Below are 27962 nucleotides of genomic sequence, written 5' to 3' on the forward strand. Positions count from 1 at the left end.
ATATGACAGGAAGCGCCAACGACAGATGGAAATTACTGACGTAGTTGCATAGTGGAGCTGTAAGCAACAGGTTAAAACACTCAAATGTTCAACGTGCCAGGCAGAAAATTGTTTCACTTTCAATGTTACTATGTGGCAAATACTGTGCAGGCTGCTGAAGAGTTACAAGGTTACTTTAGTTATTGTTATACTAACGTGTTACACAGTTATTTGATACTTTTACTTTAAATTTCCTGAGAAAACACGACCCAGACTGCTTATATTTTGACTTGTGCCATGTCACTGGATGTTTTGGATACTTTGCTTTGTCACTACTATTGCACTACAAACCTGCTGCTGCTCGCAACTTGTTAAACTAGAGTCACACGTTGAATTAGGTACTGTCATCAGTAACAGTTCACTGGAAAAGGCGGCACACTGAAAAAACACTAATGCAAGTAACAACATAATGGTTACAGCCGTGTACTTACTGAACTAAGTACAGTAATGTGTTACCGAGTTACTGAAAAATGTAATGTGACTACAGCAATGCGTTACTCTAATTGTTACATTGTAACCCAACACTGGTCATCACATGTTTACAAGTATACAAATGTGACAAGTGAAGAAAGTGAAGCGAAGCACTGACTGACACAAAGACTGAGACTATGTAACTAATGTGCCGACATCACGAGCCTCTTTAGTTCGCCCTAGTCGGATTTCTCTTTTCAAATTCGTATTACATGAGACAGTAAGCATCAGGTTGAACCTGTGAAAGCATTTTCAAGAAATACACTGACAACGTGTAAACTCTGCATTTCTGAACAGGAAACTCCTTCAGTGTTTATGAAGCCGGAGCATGTCCAGAAGGGGGCCTGGAAGGCCGGCTGCCAACGCCATCAGCATATGGTAGTGTTACTCTTACAACGCCAGCGCCAACGAGCGAGAGCACAGTCTGGGGGAAAAAAGTACTCGTGTACTTTTACTTCACTGGTACTTTAAGTACTTCTATGTCTCTACTTCTGCTCCACTATAATATAGATTAATATATTGTACTTATATTGTAAAGCTTAGTTATGTCTTATTTTGCATGTTTAAAAATATAACTCTAATGAATGATGCTATATAAATACAGATAAAAGTCATTAAGTAAGGAGTCAAACTCATCTGATACACAAATGCATAAATACTTATGAGACAAAATCATTATGTATATGATTCTGCATAATGAGTGCTTTTACTTTAGTTACTTTATTCTTGTGCTCAAACTTTTATACGGTTGTGTTAGATATGTTTTTAATAAAATATTATATTAAAATTAACAATATATAAGAAAATAAAGTAGGTTTATGACTTTAGTAAAAAGTAAGTCTAAAAAGAGAATGTTTCATATAACGGCATCACGGGGTTACACAGAAGCTGGAAAACTGTGCCCATGTTTTCTGTGCCTAATGTGTACACTTTATTTATTTGTGCTAAAAAAAAAAAAAAAAAAACTTCCTGTGCCCCCTCCCCGTGCTATCCCATTCAAGAAAAATCCTGTACACGCCCATGACAAACAGGACGGCTTTTAAGCGGTTGGTGCAAATATTAAGGAGCCAATTTCTCCATTCCTGTCTCACCGCCGACTGCAGTTTAAAAAGGCTGTACGTCAATCGCTGCACCCAAAGTCGCAAGTTGCTTAATATTTGGCTCTTGAGTAGAATTACATAAGCCGAGTATCGACGGGTGTGATTTACGGCTGCTCAAGAGAAACGAGAAGTACTGGTTGAATACCAGAAATCTCCGCCGGCAGATGAAGCCTGACAGCTCCGGTGTGAATGAGGTATATGACCACATCCGCGTAGAAGACAAGAGAGCAATAAATGTCAACAAGCTGAAAGTGAAGCGCATTTACCCTTGAGACATTGAGGTCCGTCATCAGCTGTTCAAAGGCCCGCGTCTCCTCTGCTTGCTTCTGGTTGTGCAGCGCTATCTTTTCGCTGAACTTCCTGGGGTTCGAGCCACCTGTGCCTGGGGAGCTGGACATGGTGCGGGCCGCAGTTCAACAACTTCAGCTACTTGTTTTGAGTGGAAGACTGTGCTGGTGGGGTCTTATTTTGCAAAGTCTCTCAGCAAGCGTTGTAGCAAACCCATGAGAATTTTAAGAGCACACCTCGCGTTATCGGTTAAACTAAAGTCACTTCAGACGTAGCTCGGCTGGCTGCACTGTCTCAATGCTTTTACAAGGCAACAGGCAAGCTAACGCGGCTAGGCTAACACTCAAAGCTCCCTTTAATAAAAGTTGTTTAAGTGTGACTAAAAAGCGGACAAAATAAAAACTTTGCAAAGTATATATTTACTCTGACTTTCTAGGCAAACTGCGAGGCGACAATGGGTTAAAGTTAAGCTGTAACTTCACGCTGACACTCTTCCAGCGAACCACTTGTTTGAATCTAACGTTAACATGGCGTTAGCTGTCACTGCTAACATAGCGTTGGAAGTGAACGGAGAGCAACAGCGACAGCTAGTCGGCTAAGCTACTGTCAGTGCCATTTTAATTCCGACAAATGCACTTTATCTGCTTGTCGACATCTACCCGCTGTCGGTATCTTTTAGAGGAAACTTCCACCTAAATATTTACAGCTGCGGTCAGAGAAAGTTGATAGCCTCGTTAGCTAAATCTCTCCACTCCCGCTAGTAAAGCTGACCCGCAGTTGGCCAAAGGTTTACTCGCCGAATTGTATTTCAACAAGTTTCCGCTCGTTTTGCATAGACTTAGCTGTAGTTCCACTTTGTTTCCAACCAAACCGGGGAAAGCAGCCGCTGAATATTGGCAAGTGACGTAAGGATCACAATCCACAGTTTGACACTTTAGCTGATATGACAGCGCTTCGGAGTCGACTCTAGTGTTAATCCATGGACAGCATAGAGACCGCAGACAAACTCCAGCCGAGCGACTCCGTGAAGATAAAACAAACAGCGCCGACAGGGAAGAAAAAAAACGGTGGTTTCCCCGTCGCCGAAAAAATGTCTCTCGGAAAAAATGTTTTTCGCTTATTCGTCCTTGGTTGAGGGAGCGAGTAACAGCAACTCAGATCGGCTGGCTTGTTATCCTCATACTACTGCGAGAAAAACATTACCTCGTCAAAGGCGGTGTGTACCTGTGGTATCCACAAGGGGGCGACAAAGTCACCACGCCCTTACCTTACGCAGCCGCAAGAAAAAGTAAAAACAAAACATGGAACATCACTGGCTATAGCTATAGATCAAGAAAACTACTTCTGTGCTTACAAGATTTTCTTAAATGCGCTATTTAGATATGCAAGTATTGCATTTATCAAATTAATTTTCATGTTTCTATGAAATAGAATAATAAAACGCTGTGTTTCTTGGAATAAGCTATGTACAAATCGTGCTCTGAAATACACATGAAAAACACCCTTAAAATGTACATCGTGCATGAATGTACCATAAACATGAGTACACTGTGCTCTACAATTCACCTATTAGAAATCCAGATTTTGCACATATCATGATGGAAAGTAAAAGAATTCAGGAGCTGGACTGTCCTGTTGTTCTGTTGGAACAAAAGGTTGTGTAAATCAGAATCTTAATGATATGTGAACAATCCAATCAGTCAAACAGGAAACAAAGTTTGGTGTGTGTCTCAGGTTTATGCAGGGCACCCAGTTTTCAAACACACAGAAACATCTGTGCAGGAAAACTCCACACTGCTGTCGAGCCTGCAGACACTGAGAATACTCAGCATTTAGCTACAATACATCAAATTACTGAAAACTGCGGGTATGACACAGTAGTATGACACATTTACAAATCCATTTCCAAAAAAGTTGGAATACTGTGTATAACAGGTAAATAAAAACAGAATGCATGTTGTGCATATCTTGTGCACAATAGCATTACTCCATAGACTTCTGGGCAGAGAGACCAGCTGCTGAAATGTTGGGAAAGGACACAGCAGTCCTGGTTCGTCTTTGTCATGTCTTTCGTTTCACGATGCGTCAAATGTTTTCTGCTGATGGAAGCTTTGGAATGCAGGCGAGCAAGTTTAGCACCTGGACTTTGCCATTGTGACGCCACGCTGTTGTAATAGATGCAGTATGTGAGCTCCAAATCCTGCCTTTACCTTTCAGCACTCGTGTGGAAACACTAATGTAGTGCAGAGAAGCAGAAGGTCCCTCTCCTCTTTATCCCAGAGGATGCAGCATCCTTGTATTCCAAAACAAATTTCACATTTTCTATTTGTCTGGCCACAGAACAGTTTTCCACTTTTCCTCGGTCCATGTTAAGACAGCAGTGTTTCCGGTTCACGTATGGCTTTGTCTGCGCATCGCAGGGCTTGAACCTGCATCAATAGACGACACCGTGATGTCTGGAAGTGTCCCTGACAGAATCACATCGGTTTTTACTGAAGTGCCGCCTGAGGGCTCAGAAATCCTTGCACAGAGAATTCTTCAGCTTCCTAGAATATGTAGATATTATTACATAGCACAGATGATGAGATCATCAAAGTCTTTGCAATTCTACAGTGAGGAAGAGCGATCTGCAGTGCTGAACCTCTGCCTCTCCAAGATGCTCCTTTTATACTCAGTCTGTTACTTTTCTAGGGCTTTGTTGAGGCATGTCGCTGCTGCCGTAGTCAGAATGGACTGAACGTTTTCTGAAAGTGTTACATTTTCTGTTTAATGTTTTCTTTTTAATTGTCAATCAAATCTAGATTTGAAAATCACCATTTTATTAACATTTTGCGCAACATCCAAACTTTATGGGAAGCGGGTTGTAATTTCACTACACATTCCTTCTGGTTGTGTGTGTAGTGGAGGTGGGTTTACAGGTGGTTGTAACATAAAATGGAAATGCTCATTTGGGAAAACGCCTTCTCTTCCTGCACGAAAACTGTAAGATTAGGAAAAAGGCAGCGCATTGGTAGAGCTTTATTCTGAAACTGGAACAAGCACATTTCATCAAATGAAGAACAAATAATGAAGCGAGCACAAGGTGGCCACCTCCGATCAAAGTGAGTCTGCGTGAGAAGCAAAATCGATTTCACCAAGTCTGCACAGATTTTCAGCCTGGCTGAAACAATCGCTTCAAGGACCACTCAAACGCCACGACGTGACAGCGCAGAGTGACATCTAGTGGGCCCACAAGGTGCTGTAACACTGCACGCACACTGGAGCTCGTTGGGTGATGGTGCAACCATCAGCTCCAGCAGACTGAAAACATATAAAATATAAATAATGGCGACCAGGTATTTTCAACGCTAGAAGCATTCTCAGTATTTAACATCTGCTCAGCTTACAAGTCCAAATCCCATCTTGTTTTACAATTCATCAGGCATCATGTTGTGCTTACCCATTTTATAACGTAACAAATCGTTCTACAAGATAAAAAGAAAAATAATGATTTCCAGTAAGTTATCTGAGAAAGCCAGCAAAGCGGCACGTCTGCCCAGTTTCGTGTGATTCCACGTTTCGCTTGCTTCTCTTGCGGGAGCCAGAAGCACAAATGCACGGCAGTTCAGTTCTGAGAAGCAGCAGGGCTGCAGTCACGGCCAGCTCAGTCCACTCAAAACCACTGACCCGTCTGTAGACAGGAAAGGCCTCAGAGCCAGATCAGCACCAGTGCAGCCTGGACTTCAGAGGTAACATCACACTCCTGCAGCTCAGTGTTAGAATTGGACATTTTGGTGACTGATGTCACAGTAAAGCCAGGAGAAGATGATCAGAGAGAGAGACGGCTGCAGCGCTTTCACCATAAACACACGATCAAAGATAAGGAGCCCATCGTTTTCTTTTCTCTCAGTTTTTCCTGGACAAAGTGCCGTGTACTACAACCCTGCTGAAAAGTGCGCACGCACATCGATGATGTTCATCGGGCTTTTCTCAGTCAGGTGAGCGGATGAACTAACAGCTGAAAAAGACGTAAAACTCTCTTTACATAAAAAAAAATACACTTTTTTCTTTTTAGATCTAAGCCCATGCACAACATATTCAGAGTATTTAGAGCAAAAACAGAAATTACAAATCTTAAACCTCTGACCGAGCCTCAATGAGAGATGAGGCACTAGGAAAAAACTTGGGTAATGGAGGTTTTGCATTAAGAATAAAGGATACTACATATCCATGTAATAAAACATAATGCATAAACTTGTATAGGCACAGTGGAGACGTGCTGGAGGAAATGTGTAGGTAAGACAGCATGGTTCTGGTCAGGGCTTTAAAGCAACCCTCAGAGGGGGGGTTGTGGTTTCAGTGTCTCTAGCCCTTTTTTCTCCTCTTTTTTTTCTTCTATTTCCCATAAAATTTCTTGTTGAGCAGGAAAATGAGCAGGTTGACGTTAATGGTGGCCCGGTCGAAGAGCTTCATCACTGCCACGCCTTCATACTGCAGCTGGAGCAGATCCTGTGAAACAAAAACCCAAAGAGCTCAAACAAAATACGTCGCTGGTCAAGCTACTACGAGAAGAGCCAACGAAGCTGAGAAAGGCAACGCTACCTGATATTCTAACTGTAACGTCTCCAAGTGGACGCCCATGAACTTGGCCTTCACGTCAAACACTCCGACCGTCTCCGATGGGGAAATCTCAAAAATGGCATTCTTGAACCTGCGATGAGAAAAGAGCAGAAGACGGCTGTTTAAAGCAGAGGAACGGCAGACTTCTAACCTTGGGCTGTTCATGAAGCTAACTGTATACGTGATCAGCTGCACAACTCACTGGTTGGGCTGCAGGTCCTCTATGGAGATCAGCACGCCCTTTTCGTGCAGGCGGGCGGCTGTGTATTTCTGAGAAACCTGTTTGCTCTTCTTAGCCTTGTTGTCGCCTGGTTTCTTTGACAACCTGAGAAGAAAGACACACAAGTGTACAATAAAAGCAGCTCTCAGCACAGACTTCAAGGCTCACTATTGTATTCTAGGCTGTGACATGCAGACTTTAAAAACACTGAAGCCAATGCTGCACGGTCACCATGCAGCAGACGACGCATCGCAAGTCGCCAACGTGCATTTAAATGGAGGAAAAGAACAAAGATTTATGCTGTATGTAACAACAGCAATTTCATCACATTCACAGAGTTCAAACAGCCAAAAGACGAACAAAAAGACAGCTTCGTGATTTAAATTTGACCGAGCAGCCCACGCCACTGCCTGTGTTTCTGTTATGGGCGGATACGAGCCTCAAACATCAGCTTGTGCTAACGAACGCTCACACTGAGCTGAGGATGAGAACAAGCCTGAAGGTTGCCCATCAGGTCAAGTGCATGTTCAGTTTCTGTTTCTTTGTCCCCCCCAGGTCTGCCGAGGGAAGACATGTGGCACAATCAAGAGGTCTTTCTGCCACACCAACAGTGAGAGAAGATGCCGGGCAGGCCAAGAACATCTTTGATCCCCCAGGAAAAGATTATGAAGCTCAACCTGCCTCGAACCTTCAGAGGCAACGATGGTCCATTAAAAAAATCTGGCAGCTATAAAACACTCAGTGATTAGAGATTAAAACCCAAAAACAAGGAGTCCAAGGACCAGTGTGAGAGACTGGCTCCTATTTTTGGTTTTGACACAAATCAGACGTGAGCTGTAAGCTCGTCTGCGGAGGGAAAGGATACAGGATGTGACATTTTCAGGTCACGTCTGAAGCCCATTTACGCTGCACGTTTGAGTGCGGTATGTTTCAGATGTGGTACTGAGGTTTGCACTGACAAACGCACAACTTTACCAACATGTAGGTGACAAACTTCGCCGTATCCCCAGCAGCAGTGCAGCTCATGACAGCAGTAACAACCAGCAGACAGTGGAGGTCACTCACTTGCCCTTGCTGGCCAGGTTGTCCATGCAGGTCTTGATGTACTGATTGTAGGAGTCGATCTGCACGTTGTAAAAGTTGCTCTTTGAATTCAGGGCGGCGTTGGTCTGCTGAAGCTTCACCAGCTCGGCTTTCCTCCGCTGCCGATACCGTCTCTGATTCCTGATGTCCTGCAGACATTGAAACGACAACCCGTGAGGCAGCCTCTCTCTTATTTGTCCATTGAAGGGACGAGCAGTTTATTTTACCTTGGCGATGTCATTGATGAGGTCCTGATAGCGGTTCTCTGGGTGGACCTTCCCCAGCTCTGCCAGCCTCTGCAGGTTACTCTTGATCTTGTCCTTCTTGCCCTGCAGCGTCAGGCTGTCGTCCACCACCGGTTTGACCTGCTTCATCTTCTCAGGCGTGTTGGCATCTCTGATTGCTCTCCTCTGCATGGCCCGCTGGTACTCTGCCTCCTGCACATTATGTTCAGAGTCTTTAAAACTGTCATTAACAGAAGTGGCAGCAGTAATACTGTTACACTAGTAGTTGTAGTGAGTTTTTAATTTCCCATAAACTTCACTCCTTTTGATTGAAAGAGGATGTTACCAAATATGTGGCTATTGCAGTTTTGTGTTAGTAATTCACCAACTACAGGACAAAGAGTCATGTGTAAAAGTCAGTTCCTGTTTTGGGTCGTAAGGCAGCTCAGTAGTTTTCCGCTCAGATACAACATGCTGAGTAGACATGTCTCAGGACCATCTGCTGAGATGTTGACTTGGTTACAGTCATCACCCATCCAGATTACTGAGACCTGGTGCAGAAACACACAACGTCATGCACTCCCCACCTGCTCTGGGCTGGCTGTTGAGTCCAGGATCTCGGTCAGAGTCTCCCCAGGCTGGAACCGGATCACATCCACAATGAGCCTCTTGGTGCTGGAGAGAGAAACACAAAGACAGAGATGTGAGAAGTCAAAGAGATCCGACAAACAGCAAGCTGCTGACTTGGACTCTGCGGTCTGAACTCACTTTAGCAGGAGCGTCTTTGCGTCCATCTCAGCGTTGGCCTCACCGGGGACATCGAATTTATTCGTGAGAGTGAGCGACACTTCGGTTTTGCCCATCAGCTCTTTGTTGGGGTCGTCAGCGGGGAGAGGATTTTCACCTGAGTGCAACAGAAAACAAGGCATCGTAAACTACTGACGAGTTCCTGACCCGTGACCTGCAGAGTGGAGGCAGGGTTTAGACAGCCACCGTTTCAGACAGACCTGTTGTTTTCACACAAACGTTCCCTGCCAGCATATTTTAGGCCAGAGGAAGTCCAAAAGCCAGGATATGAAAACCAAAATGAAAACCACAGAACATTGGAGGAAAATGTTCTGTGGTTACGTTTTACGGTGCAGCCACGCTCAGCAACACATTTGAAGTCATTTAGGGATCGATTCCACTCTACCAACATTTAAGGTCCTGTAAACTGAAACATTTAGTTGGCCTTGAAAGCTTGACCCAGACAGACGCTTCCTCTTAGTCACAAATATGTTTCACAGGGTTTTGCAACCCAGGGGTTTCTTATAGATTTGAAATGATTTGGAAGTTTTCAGCCGTTTCTTGGATGTTTTATATTTCTACAAATGTCTTTAAATTTCTTTCCATGAAGCACTCTCTAAACCTAAGTGCTACAACCTTATAGCTAACCTCACATACTCGTTCTTGTGATTGCACCCTCCCTGTGATCGTCCTTTGAAGATCAATCAGCCTGTCTGCTTTGCCACCCAGAGTGTGAATGCACACCTCACACTAACACACTATAGCTAGTTAATGTGAGCATATGCAATTCATGTTAAATAATAAAAACATACCATAGGTGTACCTATTGTACATGTGTACATGCATGTGGTGTGTTTGGCATCAAGCTTACAGCCCACGATAAGAATGAGCAAACATTAATGAACCTTAGTCTGTAAAAACAAGTTTTTTTGTTGTTCATTTAAATATTTGCTATTCACCAGTTATATACATAATATAATATAATATAACATAATATAATATATATATTAGGGGTGCAACGATACACAAAATTCACGGTTCGGTTCGATACTTTGGTGTCACGGTTCGATATTTTTTTGATACAAAAAAAATGTTCATGCCTTTTTAATTTGTCATTTATTAAAATTATAAATATATATTTTAACTCAAACGTACAGTTTTTAAATTTAATGTTGCTGAAACAACAAAGGGATAAAATAATAAATCTGATCGAGAAATCACTCATCTTTGGAAAAGAGAGTTTATTACAGAGAAATGGCTCTTTCCAATATAAAAGCTATACCATACGCTTCTTCTGGGCTATATTCTCAGCAGCATATGAAACATATCAGGTCCCCATAAGGAGAATCCTGTGCTAACGGCTGTCTAAATGACTCGGGTAAAGTTTGTAGCATGCGTGCTTGTTGTTTTTGTCTTTGCACTAGGATGATGTCGGCGTAAATGTGCAGTCATATTCGTTGCGTTCCCACTAGTGCTGTCAGCGTTAATCTCGTTGAAATGACGTTAACGCCATAACGTGGCAAATCTCCGTTAACGAGCTACCGCGGATCGCCCCGTGCGTGGGGCTGGACGGCGTCAACACGTTAACAAGCAAACTGCGCTAACGCAGTAGTTCCCACCCATGTAATTGAGCATTGCGTGGCACATCCAACATACTGTTTTACTTTTGTCCATGACGCGCTTACCTTCAGGGTCATACGTCACATGAAAACCAAAATAGTTCCAAACGCCAGATCTGAATGAGGGTGGGGCAGGTTCAATTTGCCATGTTGCAAGGAGAGCTTAACTTCTGTCTCGCTAGCTTGCGCTGCGCTCAGTGGATCTGCACTCGAGAGTGCAGCCTAGGCGGAGTAGTCGAATGCAGATCCACTGAGCGCTCAACACAGACAGCATCGTCAGAAGAAAAGTTGATCAAATAAATTAAAAATGTTGTATTGTTCGATACATATGCGTACCGAACCGAAAGCACTGTATCGAGCGGTTCAATATCGATACGAGTATAGTTGCACCCCTAATATACATATATAGCAGTTTGCCACTTCCAGTGGTTTTGTTCATTTTGTTTTGTCTTATTACTGTTAATTCCTAAATATTACAAAAAAAACGACAAAGCTCACCAATGAGGGACTCCACAGTGGGAACCTCGCCTAGGTCCTCAAGCAGCTCATGGATGGGGTCATTGTGCTCTGGGGCGATGGCATCCTGATGGTCCAGCAGCAGCTAAGGATACAAGTTCAAGTACAAGTACCCGATCAGTGTTCGTACTGTACAGGCAAAACTTTTCAAGACCACCTTAAAGCGAGCGCTTTGGCACCTCAGTCTCAGTCAGTGAGAGATAAATGGATGAATGAGGTGAGTCAAACTCACTGTGTGAGTGTTAATAATCTCTCCGATGGAGATGTAGATGACAGGTTTGGTGACTGTGACCAAGTCTGAGTATTGATCCACGTTGAACTTGTCTTCGAGCGATGGGACGTCGCACGCTGCCAGAAAGAAGCGCCTGTGACAGAAGACAGGAGGAGAATGTCACGGGGAACAGAAACGGTAACAAAGTAACAGTTTTGGTTGTTATTTAGCTGTTCTACGTGCACACATTCATAATCGTATCAGACCTGAACTTCTGGTAGGAGGTGCTAAGGTATTCGTTGATGGGATTGAGGTGGGCGTTATCTCCCAGGAACATCTTGTTGGACGCAGCGTGCTGCAGCATCTTGGCCACAGAGCCCAGGTTCCGTCGCTGCTCGGTGGTCAGCTGACCACCAGCAGACATCTCGATGATGTCAAAGGCATCGGGAGCCACGATGGCCGGGTTCATGTAGCGGTAATACAAAAGGTTGCCCACAATCTGAAAGTTTCAAAGTAAACTTAATGATCACCACCAGAAAAATCAGCAGCATTTCAAAGCTTTGTCTCTATTATGAAGAAAACTATTAGACAAAGAAAGTTTGGGATCTAAAACCTCAGACTGGAAAACACTAACTGAGCAACAACAGGTATCAACAGGTATGACTTCATCGGATTTAATGTTAATTATATAGAAAGGAGGCCTTAACCCAAGACTGTATATGCTGTTATGGTTGGAACCCCTCTACTTTAGGATCATTAGTCATGAGGGTAATGAACAGACTCCCAGGATAAGTGCTAGTGTGTCATGCAGAAGAGCGCTTAAAAGTGTAAGGAACAAGTGGAGCAGTAAGAGAAGGAGAGCCAGAAGAGTGGCATGGCTCACCTTTGCGTCAGCAGTCGGCCGTAACATGGAAAGGAAGGATGGAGCTGGTTGGTGAGGCGGGGAGAGAAGAGCAACAGCAGAGTACGGAGGGGAAAAAAAGGAAAGAGTGTGAAACAAACAGTGAAAGTAGAGCGAAGCAAATGATTGATGAAGAAGGCTGGAGAAGAGAGGCTTATGAAAGATCCAGGTCAAAGGTCAGAGTGAAAGAGTGAGCTGTATGCAGAGTGCTTTCTGTGTAGCATGGTTGAACATGTAATGCTCTTAGGGCCACACATCTCTGTGTCAGTAGCACTGTCAGTTTTACACAGGCACAGTCGGCACAGGCACAGACATGCCGATGTTCTTGAACACGACTAAAGTAGTCTGCATGATTCACACTTCAAAATAACACCTGCTGGGTGTTAGCATAGTGCTAACATGCTTCGTCCTGTCTGAAACACAACATTTAAGCTGCTCCTCCCACCGTGTGAGATAACCTTCTCCTGATTGGCTGCCCCTCATGGATAAACAAGAGCATTAAGCTTGCAAATGACTGATGCAAACCTTGAGCAGCTCATCCTCCGTAGCATCTGGGAACTTCTCATGCAGAGTGTCCTTCAGCACTTTGGAGATGAACCGCATCCCGTATCTGAAATAAAACACACAGATGCTGTGACACAAGCCAGAGGTGGGCACTGAAGAAAAAAAAAAGCGATGTTGGGAGCAACGTACGGAATCTTTTCCACAGAGACGATTATGGCAGACAGGAATTTGTCAGTGATTGTCTTCATGTTCTTGATGGAGGCTTCCAGTCTGGTTCTCACCTCCTCGTGGCTCATGGCCTGCTCCGGAGTGACGTCATAAGGCAGCTTACTGTAAACAACAGTATGAGGGAGGATACATAGAATAAGGTTAATGTACCTATATGTGCAAGGTAGTGTTCTTTAAAATCTTGTTATTGTGCCGCTCCAGGTGGTGTCTCTGAGTTTTCGGAGAACAAGATGCTGGAGGACACCTCCACCTCACCTGGCCTCTCCAGTCTGAGACTCCATCTGGTTCACCCAGCCCTTGTAGATGTCCACTGGGTCGGTCTTGATGTTTAGCGTTTTGTCATCCATGATCTCCTTGACAACTGGCGCCAGGATCTGCCGCAGTGCATTCTGCCCCCGTGCACCTCTGTGGAAGCTCACTACCATCTTGATTACGGTAGGATTTCCAGTGACGATCTCCTTCATCTGGTCCACTTTTGACCTGCACACAGTTGTTGATGACAAGTCTTTTATTGAATTTAAGACATTTCTTTGTGAATTAGAAAGGTCATCGGGCTTCTCACTTGATCTCCTCCTGCAGGGCGGTCTTGAAGAGCTTGAGTAGCAGGTACTCCTCTCTCTGGTTTGATGCATAGTTATACAGAGTGAAGATTACAGAGTCCATGAACTTGGTGGATTTATTCTGTGGCATCTGGAAGATCAGCTTGGCGAGATACGTGGGGTTGGTCTGAAAGGACGCAGAAAATTTAACAACCTTACAGTATGTATCCACGGTAACACGCTGTGAGGATACTGTGATGCTCAGTGCTTTGTATCTTTACAGGAAAAATGTCAGATCTGTTTACATTACTCTCATTCATCTAAAGAAGCGACTCTGAGAAGTCAAACTGGTGGAAACTTCTCCTCCCTCTGTGCATCAGTGTCCTGTAGCAAAGACAACAAAGTGCAGCGATGTCCTGGGTTCTTACCTGTAACAGGTAGAAGAGGTACTGGTAGGCTTCCAGTTTAAGCCGCTTTTCCTTGCTTAGAGCCTTCAGGCCTCCCTTCTGCTTGGTCATCATCATCATGTCCGACAGCTGGCCCTTGTTCTTCTTGGTCAGCTTTTTACTGTGGGACACCACCTCCTGCAACGTGATCTTGTTCTTCACCAGCAGGCCGATCTTGATGTCCATCAGGTTCAGGTCGTTCTCCAGCTGCTGGTTGGAACGGATGTTGGTGACCACCTCCTCACGGAGCCGCATCAGTTCCAACTCCTCCTGGAAGTCCTGGTCGCTGTGGTCCAGCAGGTGGACGAACTTCCTCACCACCCCCATCGGAGGATTGTCAGCGCTGACTGGAGACAAATAAGGAACATGTCAGGTGGCCCCCCTAAATCGTGAAAAGTTGGTTTGACAGCCCAGGTCCTGCTTACTCAAAGTCTTGTAGTCGTCCCTGGCCTTGTTGGCTCTGATGAAAGCCTGAATCTTCACCACATCATTGATCTGTAAGTGACAACCGCTTGATCAAAGGTGCTCATTACAAACAGCTCCAAAGGGACCCGCAGAGGGTCACATGTGTCAAAGTGCTAAATGAGCCACCGCCTGGAACGCCACAGGAGCCAGAGGAAATGTCAGAGGAGATTTATATCCCGGTAAAAAAGCTTTCATTAAATAACAAGTAATTTGTTTACGTCAATGTAAATTGTGGCAGAGGATGAACAATGACTTCTCTCGAGCGTCCCGCGGCAGCTCATTTGAAACGACAGAGGCTGAAACAAATAATACTAACGTGATCTTCAAAGTACTTCAGACGATCCTTATACTTCTTACGAGCTTGATGCATCCGAACCATGGACTGGATCTGAGAGAGATAAAAGGAATGTGTTAGTTTCACACGTATTTAATCACACGCAGACGAATTGAGCCGCACACTAAGCTTACCTTGACGGCCTCAGCAGTGTGGTCTTTCAGGTACTCCTTACGGTCTTTGAACGCCTTCCTCTGTTTGCAGCCTTTCCAGTGAGCCTGAGAACGAGTGAGACCAAAAATGATGACTTCTTCCATCAGGCTCATCTTTCCATCTACACACAAACGTGATGGCAGTAAACATGGCTATATCACCTGTATACAGGTAACAGCAGGGTCTTGGGATTTCAGGAACTCCATCCTCTCCTTTTGGCCTTTTCGGACCAGATAGCCACGGCAGCGGGCTTGTAACTTGGTTATTAGAGTTTCATTGGCCAGCCACAGCTGCTCTCGATTGTAGGCCGTGGTTACCCCAGAGACCACGCCCTGACAGGCAGAAGAAAATAAAGAGTTAAAAGGTGTGTTAAACAGCCGGGAACCCGCAGAGCTTCCCTGGGAGAGACGCCGACCTGGATGTCCTCCTTGTTGAGCTGAGTGTTGTTCTGAATGAAGTTCTCTGGCTCCACCCAGGTGCCCTCCTTGGTTTGCAGGTTGTAGTAGTAGTTGTGTCCTCCCTTGACCCAGTGTTTCACCCACTCACTGCCATTATCACCTAGACACAGGATGGACGGAAGCAAGATAAAAGCAAGTTTCCTCTCGTAGTTGTGCTGTGAAGTGTAGTAATGTGCTAGCACTTTATTTATTAGCCCTAACACATTTCTTATGGCAGCCTGAGCCTTCAACTGTATGCATTTTACATGAAGGCCAACAGGTTTGTGTTTTTTGCGAGCATAAAGCAGACACTAAAGTCACTTCTTTTGGTTTTTGTGTTTCCTTGCAAAAATTCAATTGCCTGACTGGAACAAACCATTTCTACATGGTTCTGACACAGACAGAAAGCGTCGTGAGTTCATGAAAAGCCACACGAAATGCTCGTGCAGAAAGCTGCAGGTCCTCTAACAGTCACTTGAGCCCGAAGTCGATGTTCCCCTTTTAATAGATATTTAATAGATATTAAGGGCACTGATAAAGTAATACCCACCTCCCCATCAGTAATTCTATCACTATATTTGTGTCTTAGAAATAATCAGCAGGTAAGTCTGTGCACCTGTGCAGCTGATGGCTTTGTACTCCACCCTCCTAACGCTAAGACCTCACTATGCACATCGCGGTGTCTCCATCGTTTATATACAGTCTGTGTTACTTATTTCAAGTGTTGCGAGTTTCATCAAAACGCCACATCACTAATCCGTCTCAGGCTCCTCACCTTCCTTCTTTTTCTCCTGTTTGATCTTGGCCAGGTCGTCCTGATAGGTCTGCGCACACTCAGACGTGACGCCATACAGTCCTGCTCCAGGACCACGCAGAGCGGCCAACGTCTGAGCTGCATCTCCGCTGTCCACCGCCTCGTTAACAGCCTGGATGGCCTGAGAGACTGCAGATAGATAGGCTTTAGTTCTCTCTAGACTACTGAAGACAAGTGTGGCATAAATGTACGTATTCTTACACTGCAAAGCCTCTTTTGTGTCCTGGTTGGCTTTCAGAATGGCATCCTGGATCTCATCCAGCCACAGCACAGCAGAAGGATCCTGTGTCTCCTGGATGAACACATGAAAATATGTTTTGAGACAAACACAGCAAATCCAATCATAAACACGCCACTTTGAGCTCCCGTCACCTCTCTCTGAGCTGCTCACAACATAAGGATGAAGAGTGCTAACAGCAGGAAGTGCATGCTTGGATCTGAGATGATGACCATATTAGGGACATCCCCGATCTATGACATGACAAAGAGCCAAGAATACAAAAAAAGCCTGAGCTTTTGGCTCACAGGGATTTATTCTACATATTATTACAGATGAAGCTCCCATCCCGCTGCCTCAGATCTTCATCTTCTCTTTCTCTCTCTGTTCCCTCTGCTCGTCTGATCACAATGGGAGGGAGGGCCTTTAGCTGCTCTGCCCCTCGACTTTGGAATTCCCTACCCCCGGACCTCAGAAATATTAGTTCATTCTCTCTTTTTAAGTCCACCCTTAAAACTCATCTGTTTAAAATTGCCTATTCTTAAATTTCTGTATGTTTTAACTTTTATCTTCTATTTTTATCATTGTGTATATTTCCAGTCTTTATCTGTTGTACAGTGTCCTTGGGTGCTTTGAAAGGCGCTATTTAAATAAAATGTATTATTATTATTATTATTATTATTATTATTATATGCTGACCTGATTATATGAAATATTCTAATCCAGCATACATGACAAAAAAGAAAGTACACTACGGCCCCTTTGTAGGTTTTGCTCAACCAGAAAAGAATTGCCTTCATATATCAGCATGTTGAGAGTTAAATGAGACACAAAAATGGTTAAATATTGCATTTAAAAGATACATTTTCAGAAAAACAGATTATTTTCACAACAGCTGAACAGCAGATTTTGTAGAGATGCTTTGTTAATCCCAGAAAGCCGCTGTCATTTATCTGTGATATTTTTATCTTATGTAACTCCTGCCGTGCATATTTTTACTTTATGGAACATTTGCATAGTGCAATCATTCACAGCTGTAGCCCAGCATGCCATTTGTTCACCATACAAACCACTCCAAGACCTCGACTTCTACAATGTTATGAGATGCAGTGGCAAACAGCAGCATCCAGATGGCGCTCTCTGCCTCTGTATAAAGAGTGCAGGAGCTGGCTGCTGCTTGTTCCCGCTGCTTTTCAGAGCCTGGTGAGAGCAGGCAGCTCATTTGGCAACAACACCCCCACCTCCTTGGTGCGCCCCGCCTCTTCACATTTAGTGCCACGCATTAACAGGAGGTGTGAAAGAAGAGGGCGGATAAAATCTGGTCCCGCATCTTGTGCAGCACGCACATGTGTGGAGTCGAACCAGCCCCGTCGTTATAGTAAATAAAGTCGTAGCTGGGATGGTGCCGATGACTGTTTGTGTGTTTGCATTTTGGCGCTGTAACTGGTGATTGCAGGCGATGAGTCACTGCAGTTAGCAGGAGGTGCTAGACAGGGTGTGGTGGCAGAGTGGGCAGCGGGTGGAGGAGGAGGACTTGGGTGAAAGCTTTATGAAGTTTGTCACACAATACAAGCCCACTGTGGAAAGGGAGGAAGTGAAAGCTGGGGGGTGGTGGGGGGGGAGGCCATAATTCATCCATCTAGACTTTTCTTCTATACTTAGAAAACATGAATCTCTCTCGTGAGAAACACACACATGCAGAACTACAGTACAGTCTGCACACTGTAAACACTGCAGCTACAATCACATGAAGAGGATGAGGAGAGAATATTTAGCTTGTTAGTCAGTGGAGTCTGGGCAGGACTTCCTGCTGTTTATCTAGGCACAGCCCTCTGCCCACAACAGACGCCAGCTTCTGCCCAAATATCTTCTCACTAACTGTTCTGCAGAGTTAAAGGAGCGACACTAAGAAGCTAGTCGCAAACTCAACATCCAGCAAAAAACAAAGCAAGCCCTGACCTCACGTTACTTGGAAACAGCCACCTTACATTCCCACTATTCCCTGCCCCTTGGAGACATCAGCGGCGGGGAAATACCTCATTGACTTCGACCCTTTGAAACCCAACAGGAAGCTTTAACCGCTTCCTGCCTTCAGCTCGTTACTTCAATCAGCCGCACTCGCCCGCTGACACGACGAGCACGGTCAGAGTGCCCGCGGGTCTGTAATGCAGCGGTCAACTTTCTGCCCTTTTATGGAAGCAAACGACTGAGACTGGCTTGTTATTTCCTATGCCTGTGAAATCAGCAGGAAAATAGCTGGCTGCTTTTCCCATCCAGGTTTTTTTCCTCCCCAGCTTCTCTTTTTCTGGTGACTGTACTCAAAGTGAGTTCCCATATGATGTTTTTACAGATTTTAGATGAACCTGATGATGTTGACTTTGAAAACAATGTGGGCAGTGACTTGATAAGAACATTTCCCTTATCAGTGTTTATGCTGGAGCAAAAACAGACTACTTTCTAAAAGCAATGCACCGAGTCCACGCTCGAGAAATCTGGAGGGGACCTTTGGTCAGTGCGGACTTCCTTTGTGCACGGCAGTAAAGCTCTAACCAGCTCCTGCAGCTGAGCTTCAGCTTCAACAGGAAAACAGCACAAGTGTTCTGTGACATCATATGCAAACTGACTGCCTCACCACAAGCGCGCCCAAACACACAAGAACCTCCACAGACTCATCATCCATCCAGTAACGATAACACAGGCAAATGAGTCAAAGAGAGCACGGGTGCCTCTCCATCAATGATCAACCAAAGAGGAGCAACAGAAACGACGTGTCAGGCCTCAGGAAAGAGTGAGAGCAAGGAGACAAGCGCACACGTCCCACACAGACGTGTGACAGGAAGTAAGGGGGGATGGTACACATGACATCAGAGTCCACTCGAATCAAGCACCGCTCCGAGGACAGAGTCACATGAACGACACCTGGTGAGCTTCTTGTGCACCCCCCCACACACACACACACACTAAATCATGCAATATTTGCAACAGCTGTGTTTTAGTGACACAGTACGATGTGTGAACAATCAAACACTCCTCGCATAGCCCAGGATCATTAGTCGACCCAAGAGTAGCAAGTCCATCCCATCTGAATAAGACTCAACATTGCACTAAGTTCATATAAACAAGTCAGTAAGTTGATTAAAGTCTTCTACATGCGTCGCATGTCACGTCAAAGAAAACCAAAACCAAGCTGTAACTGTCTAAGCTGCAGTTAAAACTGTAGCCTGTTTGCATAATGTTCACAGGAATACACACAAAAAGCAAATAGAGGCTGAGTGACGCAGTAATTGCCATCCACAGCCCATGCTTAGCAGATGCAGCCGAACACGTTATTCAGTTTTGCGCAGCAGAAATCAGGAACATGAGGTCCTTACATGAGCCTTCTCCCTGCGGGCCTCCAGCAGTTTGTCATGGTAGTGCTGAGCAATCGACGGGTCCACGTCTGTGAGCTTGGCTGACGGGCTCTGCAGCATGGACAGCGTCTTCGTAGGATCTCCCTCATCCAGGGCTTCATTGATCAACCCAATGGCAGCAATTCCTACAAATGCAGAAGCAGACACACACAGAAAGTGTTGGGCTGTCTGTAAACGTGTGATTCTCATAGGACGACAACGGAAAAGCACCTTTTTGTTAAATACTGCCACATCTTGAATGATAATTCAAGATGTGGCAGTATTTAACAAAAAGGTGCACTATAACTAAACTAAAGCTAAGGAATATAACTAATAAAGGTGCTGAAATGTTCTTAAACTTGAACATATCATACAACAAATAAGAAAACATTTTATGGATCAGAGCTTAGATCATTCTGTTCTATTCATGGGTATGTTTGTGTTTTACCCAGAAACTCTGTTCATTTGTTTGTGGACTGGTGTCTCGAGTCCATAGCCATCTATTTTTTTATAACTACGGGGAGGGAGCAGAAGTGATGACACGGGGTGAGAGACGCGAGCGCCAAGTTTCCAGCTCGCTCTACCTGACCTGGCTCTATATGTTGTATTGTTACCATGGATGGGAAATTGGAACAAAGCTTTTCATGTTTATGTAGCATTTATGTAGCTGCAGCATTTTAACCAGCGAGTTTATGGGGCGTGGCTGCGTTTGTTAGACTGCCATTTGAGGAAGTACAATAATTGGCAGTTCAGTGGAGCCATCCACGGTGATGTTGGTTTAAAAACTTTATATCAAAGTGTCAAACCGATGATCTAGCAGCGCCACACGTTTATGTTTGCTGCACGAGCACGTCTGAGACCGTGGCACTAAATCACACTTTTAATTAGGAAGACTGTCATCAATGACAGAAACTCCTTAAAACAGAAGGATGTTCAGCATTTTTTGGATGGCATCAGGAACATCATCTCAAACTTTGCTGAAATATCGTGGCTCCATGGTGTGGTGGTTTGATCCTGGGAGGACACATGAGATCAGCAAACACACCGATCTACCAGGTGAGACACCTGTGAACAAGCGAGCAGCCACAAGTTTCTGACAAAGACGTGAATGGATGCGATCGTGTGGCCTCTTACGTTCATGCTCCTCCTGCACAGCCAGGTTGACCTGGTCGATGCAGGCCTGAATGTCGTTCCAGGTCAGATAGTCGGACCCTTCCTCTCTGGCTGCTGCTTTGAGACGCATCAGTTCATCCATGTATCTGAGGAGCACAGGGGTAAAGAGTTTGCACGTCTGCTTTTGTTCACGCAGAAACACTCAAGACTTGACAAAGGACGTGTTGATGACGCCAGGCGTAGGCGCTCACCTCTGAGCGTACTCATCCTCAACATTGCTGAGTCCAGTTACGGTGCTGGACAGTTGTTTCCAGAGAGCCCCTCGGTCTCCGACGTCCAGCGCCTCGTTCATTAGCACCACCGATGACAGCATCTCCACGGCAACGAGCAGCTCGGGGTGGGTAAGGTTACCCTGCGGGACAGAAACATAAAGCGCTTCATATGTAAAACTACCATTATTGCTACTAAAATAATCAACTACACTGTTTACTCGGTCATGAAGGAGGTCGTAAGATACACACCGCTTCCAGTCCAGTATATAATAAATATACACCAAGCATGGCTCCATGCTCGGGTAGGAAATGGGAATTCATGGAGCATGGAAAACAGGACCAAAGTATTCCATGTGGAAATAAAGAAAATCTTTCTTAGTTACAGAAACTGGTACGGTGAGTTTGATACGACAACACTGCACCTGCACATTTTATGCTTGCTAACCAGGCTTGCTAGCATTAGCTAATAGGTTAGTGGTTGACGCTCTCACACAATGAGGTCACGATTGGCGCCAAAGGAGACACGGCAACGACAAGTTCACAACCCAATGGCTGCCATCACGGTGAGCACATGCTGTGCTACAAAAGACGGATTCTGATGTCTGTCGTGGAAAACACACGAAAAAACTTTTTGGGGGAAAAAAAAAAAGTATATTCTCACATAGATGAGAACTTGGGTTAGGAGTACTTCCTACCTCGGTCTGTGCAGACTTTAGTGTCCTTTCTGTTTTGTGTACGTCTCAGTGAAAAATAAAATAAACTGTGCTATCATCAGAGCAGGCTGGATCCCAATAGAGCACCTGTTGTGATATAAACTGGAAGACTGTCAGCTGCTGCTGTAATTGGCATTAAAGCCACACGAACACGTTTCTCTGCTGAGAACTGTGTCAGTGAGCGTTCACATTATGCACTGAGCTTTGGGTCCGGGTACCTCTTGGCTCTGCTGCTGCAGGCTGGCTAGCTCTCTCTGGTAGAGGTCTGCAGCGCTCGGGTAGACCTCAGGCAGCTGTGCGTCAGGGTTCATGAGCTCCTCCACCGTCTTTTCTGGCACACCTTCTCTGATTGCATTATTGATCCGTTCCACTGCTTTCAGCACTGCACAGAGACAGGAACCGAGTTACAAACGCATAGATAACTTTTTTATAACACAGTTGCTACAGTCGTACTCTTTAGGTAGCTCTCTGCTATCCCGTTGGCCACGTCCACGCCGCTCTGCAGCTCGTCCTTAGTCAGGGCTTCTCCTGGAGACGTCTAAGAAGGAGAAACCAGGTTAATGTGGAAAGAGGGACGCAGGCTTGCTACAGTGGTGGCTGTTAGACTGTTGACCCCACCTGCTCTTTGTTCTCTCGGTCACCCTGCAGCTGTTTCAGGTACCAGGCTTTGTTCTGGGGCTGCAGGTTCTGAATGCCCATGGCCTTCAGCGCCTCATACAACTTATCCTCATCTCCACTCAGCAAGGCCTGTTCAGCTTCACTCAAAGCATTGTTCACTGTTGGAGAGAGGTCGGCATTTCCACGAGTGCACCACAGAATCCAGTAAATACCACAGAGTGTGTGTGTGTGCTGATGTAGCTTACCGTTGACCTTATTGACATTGCCTTGGATTTCTGCCTGGGTAAGAAGCTCATCGTAGATGTCCCTCTCTGCCTCGGCGTTCTCCATTTGCTGTGAGAGCAGAGCAGCACGTTACACGTTTGCACTGCATGATACTAGAATAAGATGTTTGTGCGCTTAAAGGGATGTTTGGGCCATGCATTCAAAGTGCATCAGTATGGCAGTGCTTCGTTTTAGCCATTCTCAGCACATCGCAGACTAATGCCAACATTTTCTTCCATCTTCAGGCTGAACCTTCAATTATTTTCTAATCAAAAAGCAGACGCGACTGCTATGAGCTCCCTTCATCTTTAATTATAAAATAATGTGCCTCAGGCTGCTATGAAAGCAGTGGACGGTAAATCCAGTTACCCGCTTGCGTGAGTTGGCCACCTTCTTCCCTTTGGCCTGGTACAACGTGTCGTGGTACTGCTGAGCACAGCTGGGATCCAGTTTGACCAGCATGGCGTTGGGGTTTTGCATAGCGGCCAGCGTGCCCTCTGGTACGCCCTGGTCAATGGCCTCATTTATGGCAATCACAGCAGCGTGCACTGAGGAGGAGAAGCAGTCACACCGTTTACTTTGTTAGTTTTTGTGGAAAAACTTTGAAACGTGGGATTGTAACATCGCTGCCTTACCAGGCTGTTAAAATTGTGTCCTTTGAGCCACAGCTGACTAAATGAAATCACTTTTCAACTGGTGTTATATACGACACAGTAAAGACGTCACTCATCAGCAGATCTTTATCGATCACGTCTCCATTTAAGAAATCATTTATTGGAAGAATTTGTTTCTGATTGTCTGTGGCTGTAGAGATGCCGTCTGACGCAGTGATGTCAGGTTGGCTTTGGACTGGACTGAAGTAAACAAAGGCAGGCCGACGGTTTCTTACTTAATCAACTATCAAACGTCCTAAATTCCTGAGTTGGAATAATCCTGAGACGGATGGGAAGAAATGCATCCGTTTCATTAAAGCATTTATTAGAAGCTCTGAGAGCCCGCCCCCTCCCAGCGACACCCGAGCCCCTGCTTACATGCCGCTTCATCCACTGAGAGCTCATTGGCCAGGATCCCACCAATCTTGCTGAAGGCGGGCATCTGGATTCCATACTTTTCCAGCTCGCTCTTCATGTTGTTGATCTCCTCCTCTGGGAGAGAGAAGACAGAGCAGATGGAACAGATCCACGGATCGCAGCAGAGAGGGAAAAAGAGAGAAAGGAGTAGGGTTGGGGGGGCAGAGACAGACTGTTCCTGGCTCATGTGTGATAATCTGATTTTGGAGACTGGCTCAGGGACAGCGAGCTGAGCTGGGCTGACAGGAAACCCTCTGACAGTTACTAATGACTTTCACATTTCCAGGAGCTCCTCCACTCTTTACTCACAGCGCTGCCAGTGCTGCTCTCAGGCTGACGGCAGTTTCACCATGATTTACATATTACTGTATGTTGTTACAGTGGTGGAGGCTCATAGCAATGACATGACATTTAGCATCACGTGATGAGGTCAGGGGAAGTGTACAAGTATTCCCTGCATAGCGGCTCCAAGCTTTTGTTTACAAGTGGAAGCCAATCAGAAGAAACCCAGCAGCGTGATGTTTAACCATAACAATACAGAATGAGCACCACAGGTTACCTGTAAGCGGCACGCTAACTTTGGCAGTGGTCTGGATTTAAGACGACATAAGGACGTTAATAAGAAGCAAACGAGGAAAACAGATGCGCACGTTCAGGCTCGCACTCTTACCAGTGAAATCGACTTTTCCATACAGGTCCTGGATCTGAGGTGCCAGACCCAACTTGAACAAGTACAGACTGCAACACAGGGGAGAAAAGAAGTGAGTATAAACATGAGTGAAGATGTGCAGAAGAAGAGATGAGCGTCACCACAGGAACGCATATAAACACCAGCGCTTGGCTGACACCTCCAACAACTCCAGGATTTTACTACTCGTTTTATTTTTGGTTACGCAATCGACAAATAGTGAACAGCCAATATGTATGAAATATATGAAAAGTACTGTATGTGCCTTTGCTAAAGGCTGGAAATACTACTTTTAATTATCACTGTGAAGAGGTTCAAACCAAGGAGACGTGATTATTCAGCATGTGCCTATAAATGATCTCAGCTGACCTGGGGCTAAAAGGATATTTAGACTGAACAACAGCGATGTGTAAAAGTGAACTCTGAAGGTTACAGGTAGGAAAGTTAGTTTTGCTGTGAAGTAGAGCAGCAGCACAAGAGGATGAAGAAGAAGGATTTGGGATGGCAGTTTTCAGAGGCACCATGTCTTAATCTGAGAAGATGTTTCAGAGCCGCCTTAACACACTGACCACCACAGTAACCGTGAAGGTTTACAAGCTGCTGTACAGCTGCTCACAGCACCAGTTGGACAAACCACACACTTCAGTGTTTACAGTAGAGCACATTTCTGTGGCAGTGCATGTGTGCGTTTTCTTTAGGAGGGTAATTACAGAGCTCAGAGCAATGACAACATCTGCTCTGCTGGCTTTGAAGGCATCAACATCCTTTACACCTGAGCGTGCAATCAAAACAAATGAGCACATACTCTGTGCCGCTGGATACCTCAGTGTCACAGACCCATTGTTGGAGCCTTTTTCAAAAGTCACGCCATATGCTGAGCGCTCCAGGCTTTAATGCTTTTAAAAAAAGAGCCTCAGCAGCAGTCTGAACTGCAGGGCAGCTAAAGCTGGGTCCTTACTGTCAAATCAAACTCAAAGGACGAGACACAAACCTGAGTGCATGTATGCAGTAGATGCAGCGTGGCATGTTCTTCCGGTCATATATGTCTGTGGTCTCAGGGTAGAAGATCTGAAACACAGAGACAACGGCTTCATCATGTCGCAGCATGTGTGCAGGAGTGACTCAGTATATTAGCTCAATGGTGGGATTACTCAATGCAGCTCTTCTATTCACACGCCCTGGCGCTGCCTCTGTGGCACAACTGGAATGAAACATTTAACACAGCTACCAGCGGGTCATTTTCATGTCTGATAGTCGATTTTATTCACGTCCAACTAAATGACCCGCTGCCAGTTTGCTCATGTGGAAATTTCTCACAAAGGAGCCTCGTTACTACAACAGGCCAGTGTTTCCTCATTTTAGGCTGAGTGCTCCTTTACTGTCCTGAATGGACAGTTTACAAACCTGCCAACTTCTCCAAAGCACTCCGAGCGTCCGAGGAGTTCAGACCACAGTATCAAAGTCAACGTCCACTGAAGGGAAAGCTTGTTTGAAGCAATCAGTCACTCTGAAAAACGCTGCTGTCATCAAAAATGGGAATCAACCTAAAACTCATTCTTTTCATATAAAAGCTACATTTAGTGATTCATTTTAAACATTTGACACGAGGGTAAAGCACCGTTCTGTCACGATGCACAGGGACGGCAGGGCTCTTTAAACTGAGTATTGGTGAGCTGCACTTCAGCGCTGCTCTGAGGATCCTTCTCTGTCGTCTGGCAGCCGTGGCCATCGAGCTCTTTTTCCATCCGATTGTTCATTCGTTTGGTTTGAATTATCAGGAAAAAAAACCCACACCCACTCAGGTCAGACAAACAGCTCAGTTTCTGACATCCCACTCAAATGCAAGAACAAAGTAAAAATAAAGAACTGTTTTTTTGTGGGGTTGGCATCTTATTTGTAATCTGATATTACCTGTAGCTGCTATCATGACCTTGGTTGATAAAAAAAAGCTCATCAGGTAAAGTAAGTGTCTCCAAACATTCTGAGCAATAAACTAAAACTGTGTGACTTTTAATGTCCCAGCAGTTTCCCATTCTGACAAACGCATGAAAACAACAAGGTCGGAGGAATGGCCCCCCACCCCCCCAACACTGACACGGCAGCATTAATACTGTAGGACTTAAGCCGCTTATTTAAATCTGACAAAGAACTACTCTTAACAGTCACTGGCTGCAGGACCGACACCCTGTCATATATTTACTGTAACGTCATCTCTAGCACACTTCTTTGCAAGCTTAGCTCAGGCTACCTGGGATCATTTGATGTCTTGAGGGTGAGAAATTGAAATGTCAAACAAAGCATGTGCTTTGAATGTGAGCACTGGCATCACGTAACTGGCTGACAATATGCAAAACCAACACAATCCAGTAAGTCTCTGTTGTAAATGCTTAACTGACAGTTTGTGCACATTTGTGTCCCCTGTGGGCTTTGAGCCGGCCTTACCTTTGGCAGTCCCTTCTCTGCCATGGCGTTGAGCCACTGGATGACATTGTCTGTGTGTCTAAAATGAAGACCAGTCGCCTGTAAGAGAGACGTATTACATCAGAGGAGAACAAAGGCTCACAGTAACAAATTACAGTAAATAAATGACAAATGCATAAACATCTGCATGTTTTCACCTTGTAACGTGTCTGCTCACGGTCGTAAATCTTCTTGAGGGAAACTGTCTGCGGCGCAAAGAAGTTGCCCAGTTTGGCCAGATAAACGCCGTTTCTCAGCCCCTCCTCCAGCTCTGTTGTTGGAGGCAAGTCCTCATCCAGGCAGGCCTCCATCCATCTGCAAGGAGGGCAGCACAAACACGTATCATGCATTACAGTCAACAAAAAGCACAACTTCAAGTGAAGATGGAAACACTGCAGTGCCTCTTAAAGGCCATGAAACAAAGTGAGTCATTGCTCACAGCATTTAAAAGCAAATATCACAGATGCATGCAAAGAACATTTGGTCTTGATGTTTAGATTTCCCCCAATAGGTTTAAAGGCGAAAAAGCTAACCATAGCCGATAGCTATAAGCTAATTCAACACACTTAGCAAGACCGCTCTCGAGATCATTTTCTGGCAAATACTCAGAAACCTGCTCTGAAGTACAGCTGAGAAGTTTTGGTTTTTAACCCAAAGCACAAACAACTTTTTGTATGTAATGCACGCTAGTGTTAGCACGTGCAGATAGCAACACTGCACCTCCATGACTGCCACCCCTGCTATTAGAATAAGAGCAAAACACTTTCATCTAAAACGGTTCTTTTTGTATAGCAAGTTTTATTTCAGGATAAATGCCATTAAAATATAAACACATCGGCCATCAGAAGTTTCCACAGAAACATTTTCCTACCATAGCCTGATTCATTGGTTATTATGAATAAGGAGTAAGCCCTGCTCGGGTTTAATATTAATGCCGCAGGTCCAAAAGGTCCAACCTCACAGTTAAAAAGGATCCAACTAGTGTCTTGACTTGATCTCAGGGGGAAAGAGCACAGCTTTCCTTCCTGTGTTGATCCGTTTCACACATCAGTATTAATTCTCTGCAGCTCCAAGACAACAAACCCCCCTAACCTGGTTAGTGCTGCTAACCCCTCAGCATTCCTCACGCGTGACATTTCATTTCTTCCAGGTCACACTGTGGAGGCGCATTCCCGCTGAGT

At 45.0% G+C, this 27962-nt stretch overlaps 2 protein-coding genes across 3 annotated transcripts in view; both read right to left on the bottom strand.

Moving 5' to 3' along the window:
- crtc3 (CREB regulated transcription coactivator 3) overlaps positions 1–3132 on the bottom strand; it is a 45697-nt gene extending 42565 nt beyond the window's left edge. The window contains exon 1 of one of the 2 annotated variants that reach the window (XM_086294720.1): positions 1877–3132. In XM_086294720.1, coding sequence (XP_086150846.1) covers positions 1877–2008 — 132 coding nt within the window. In that variant the 5' untranslated portion in view covers positions 2009–3132. The remainder of the gene's footprint in view (positions 1–1876) is intronic. The other variant, XM_086294728.1, reaches the window with a different exon arrangement.
- Positions 3133–4900: 1768 nt separating this feature from the next.
- iqgap1 (IQ motif containing GTPase activating protein 1) overlaps positions 4901–27962 on the bottom strand; it is a 42822-nt gene continuing 19760 nt past the window's right edge. The window contains exons 3-37 of the mRNA XM_086294742.1: positions 26940–27096; positions 26764–26841; positions 25313–25389; positions 24304–24371; positions 23595–23708; positions 22933–23111; positions 22545–22632; positions 22300–22457; positions 22135–22219; positions 21900–22063; positions 20948–21108; positions 20718–20842; positions 19566–19729; positions 16179–16269; positions 15939–16106; positions 15142–15284; positions 14888–15058; positions 14708–14791; positions 14556–14627; positions 14200–14269; positions 13757–14121; positions 13352–13515; positions 13045–13269; positions 12751–12891; positions 12583–12667; positions 11423–11655; positions 11178–11310; positions 10928–11030; positions 8793–8928; positions 8612–8699; positions 8028–8237; positions 7783–7949; positions 6700–6822; positions 6480–6588; positions 4901–6386 (exon numbers count right to left, since the gene is read on the bottom strand). Coding sequence (XP_086150868.1) covers positions 6273–6386; positions 6480–6588; positions 6700–6822; positions 7783–7949; positions 8028–8237; positions 8612–8699; positions 8793–8928; positions 10928–11030; positions 11178–11310; positions 11423–11655; positions 12583–12667; positions 12751–12891; positions 13045–13269; positions 13352–13515; positions 13757–14121; positions 14200–14269; positions 14556–14627; positions 14708–14791; positions 14888–15058; positions 15142–15284; positions 15939–16106; positions 16179–16269; positions 19566–19729; positions 20718–20842; positions 20948–21108; positions 21900–22063; positions 22135–22219; positions 22300–22457; positions 22545–22632; positions 22933–23111; positions 23595–23708; positions 24304–24371; positions 25313–25389; positions 26764–26841; positions 26940–27096 — 4813 coding nt within the window. The 3' untranslated portion in view covers positions 4901–6272. The remainder of the gene's footprint in view (positions 6387–6479; positions 6589–6699; positions 6823–7782; positions 7950–8027; positions 8238–8611; positions 8700–8792; positions 8929–10927; positions 11031–11177; positions 11311–11422; positions 11656–12582; positions 12668–12750; positions 12892–13044; positions 13270–13351; positions 13516–13756; positions 14122–14199; positions 14270–14555; positions 14628–14707; positions 14792–14887; positions 15059–15141; positions 15285–15938; positions 16107–16178; positions 16270–19565; positions 19730–20717; positions 20843–20947; positions 21109–21899; positions 22064–22134; positions 22220–22299; positions 22458–22544; positions 22633–22932; positions 23112–23594; positions 23709–24303; positions 24372–25312; positions 25390–26763; positions 26842–26939; positions 27097–27962) is intronic.

The sequence above is a fragment of the Aulonocara sp. 'chitande type north' Nkhata Bay genome, linkage group LG1 (assembly GCF_057382095.1).
Source record: "Aulonocara sp. 'chitande type north' Nkhata Bay isolate Kocher_YH1m ecotype deep benthic linkage group LG1, A_spYH_male_GT1.1, whole genome shotgun sequence".
Lineage (NCBI taxonomy): Eukaryota > Metazoa > Chordata > Actinopteri > Cichliformes > Cichlidae > Aulonocara > Aulonocara sp. 'chitande type north' Nkhata Bay.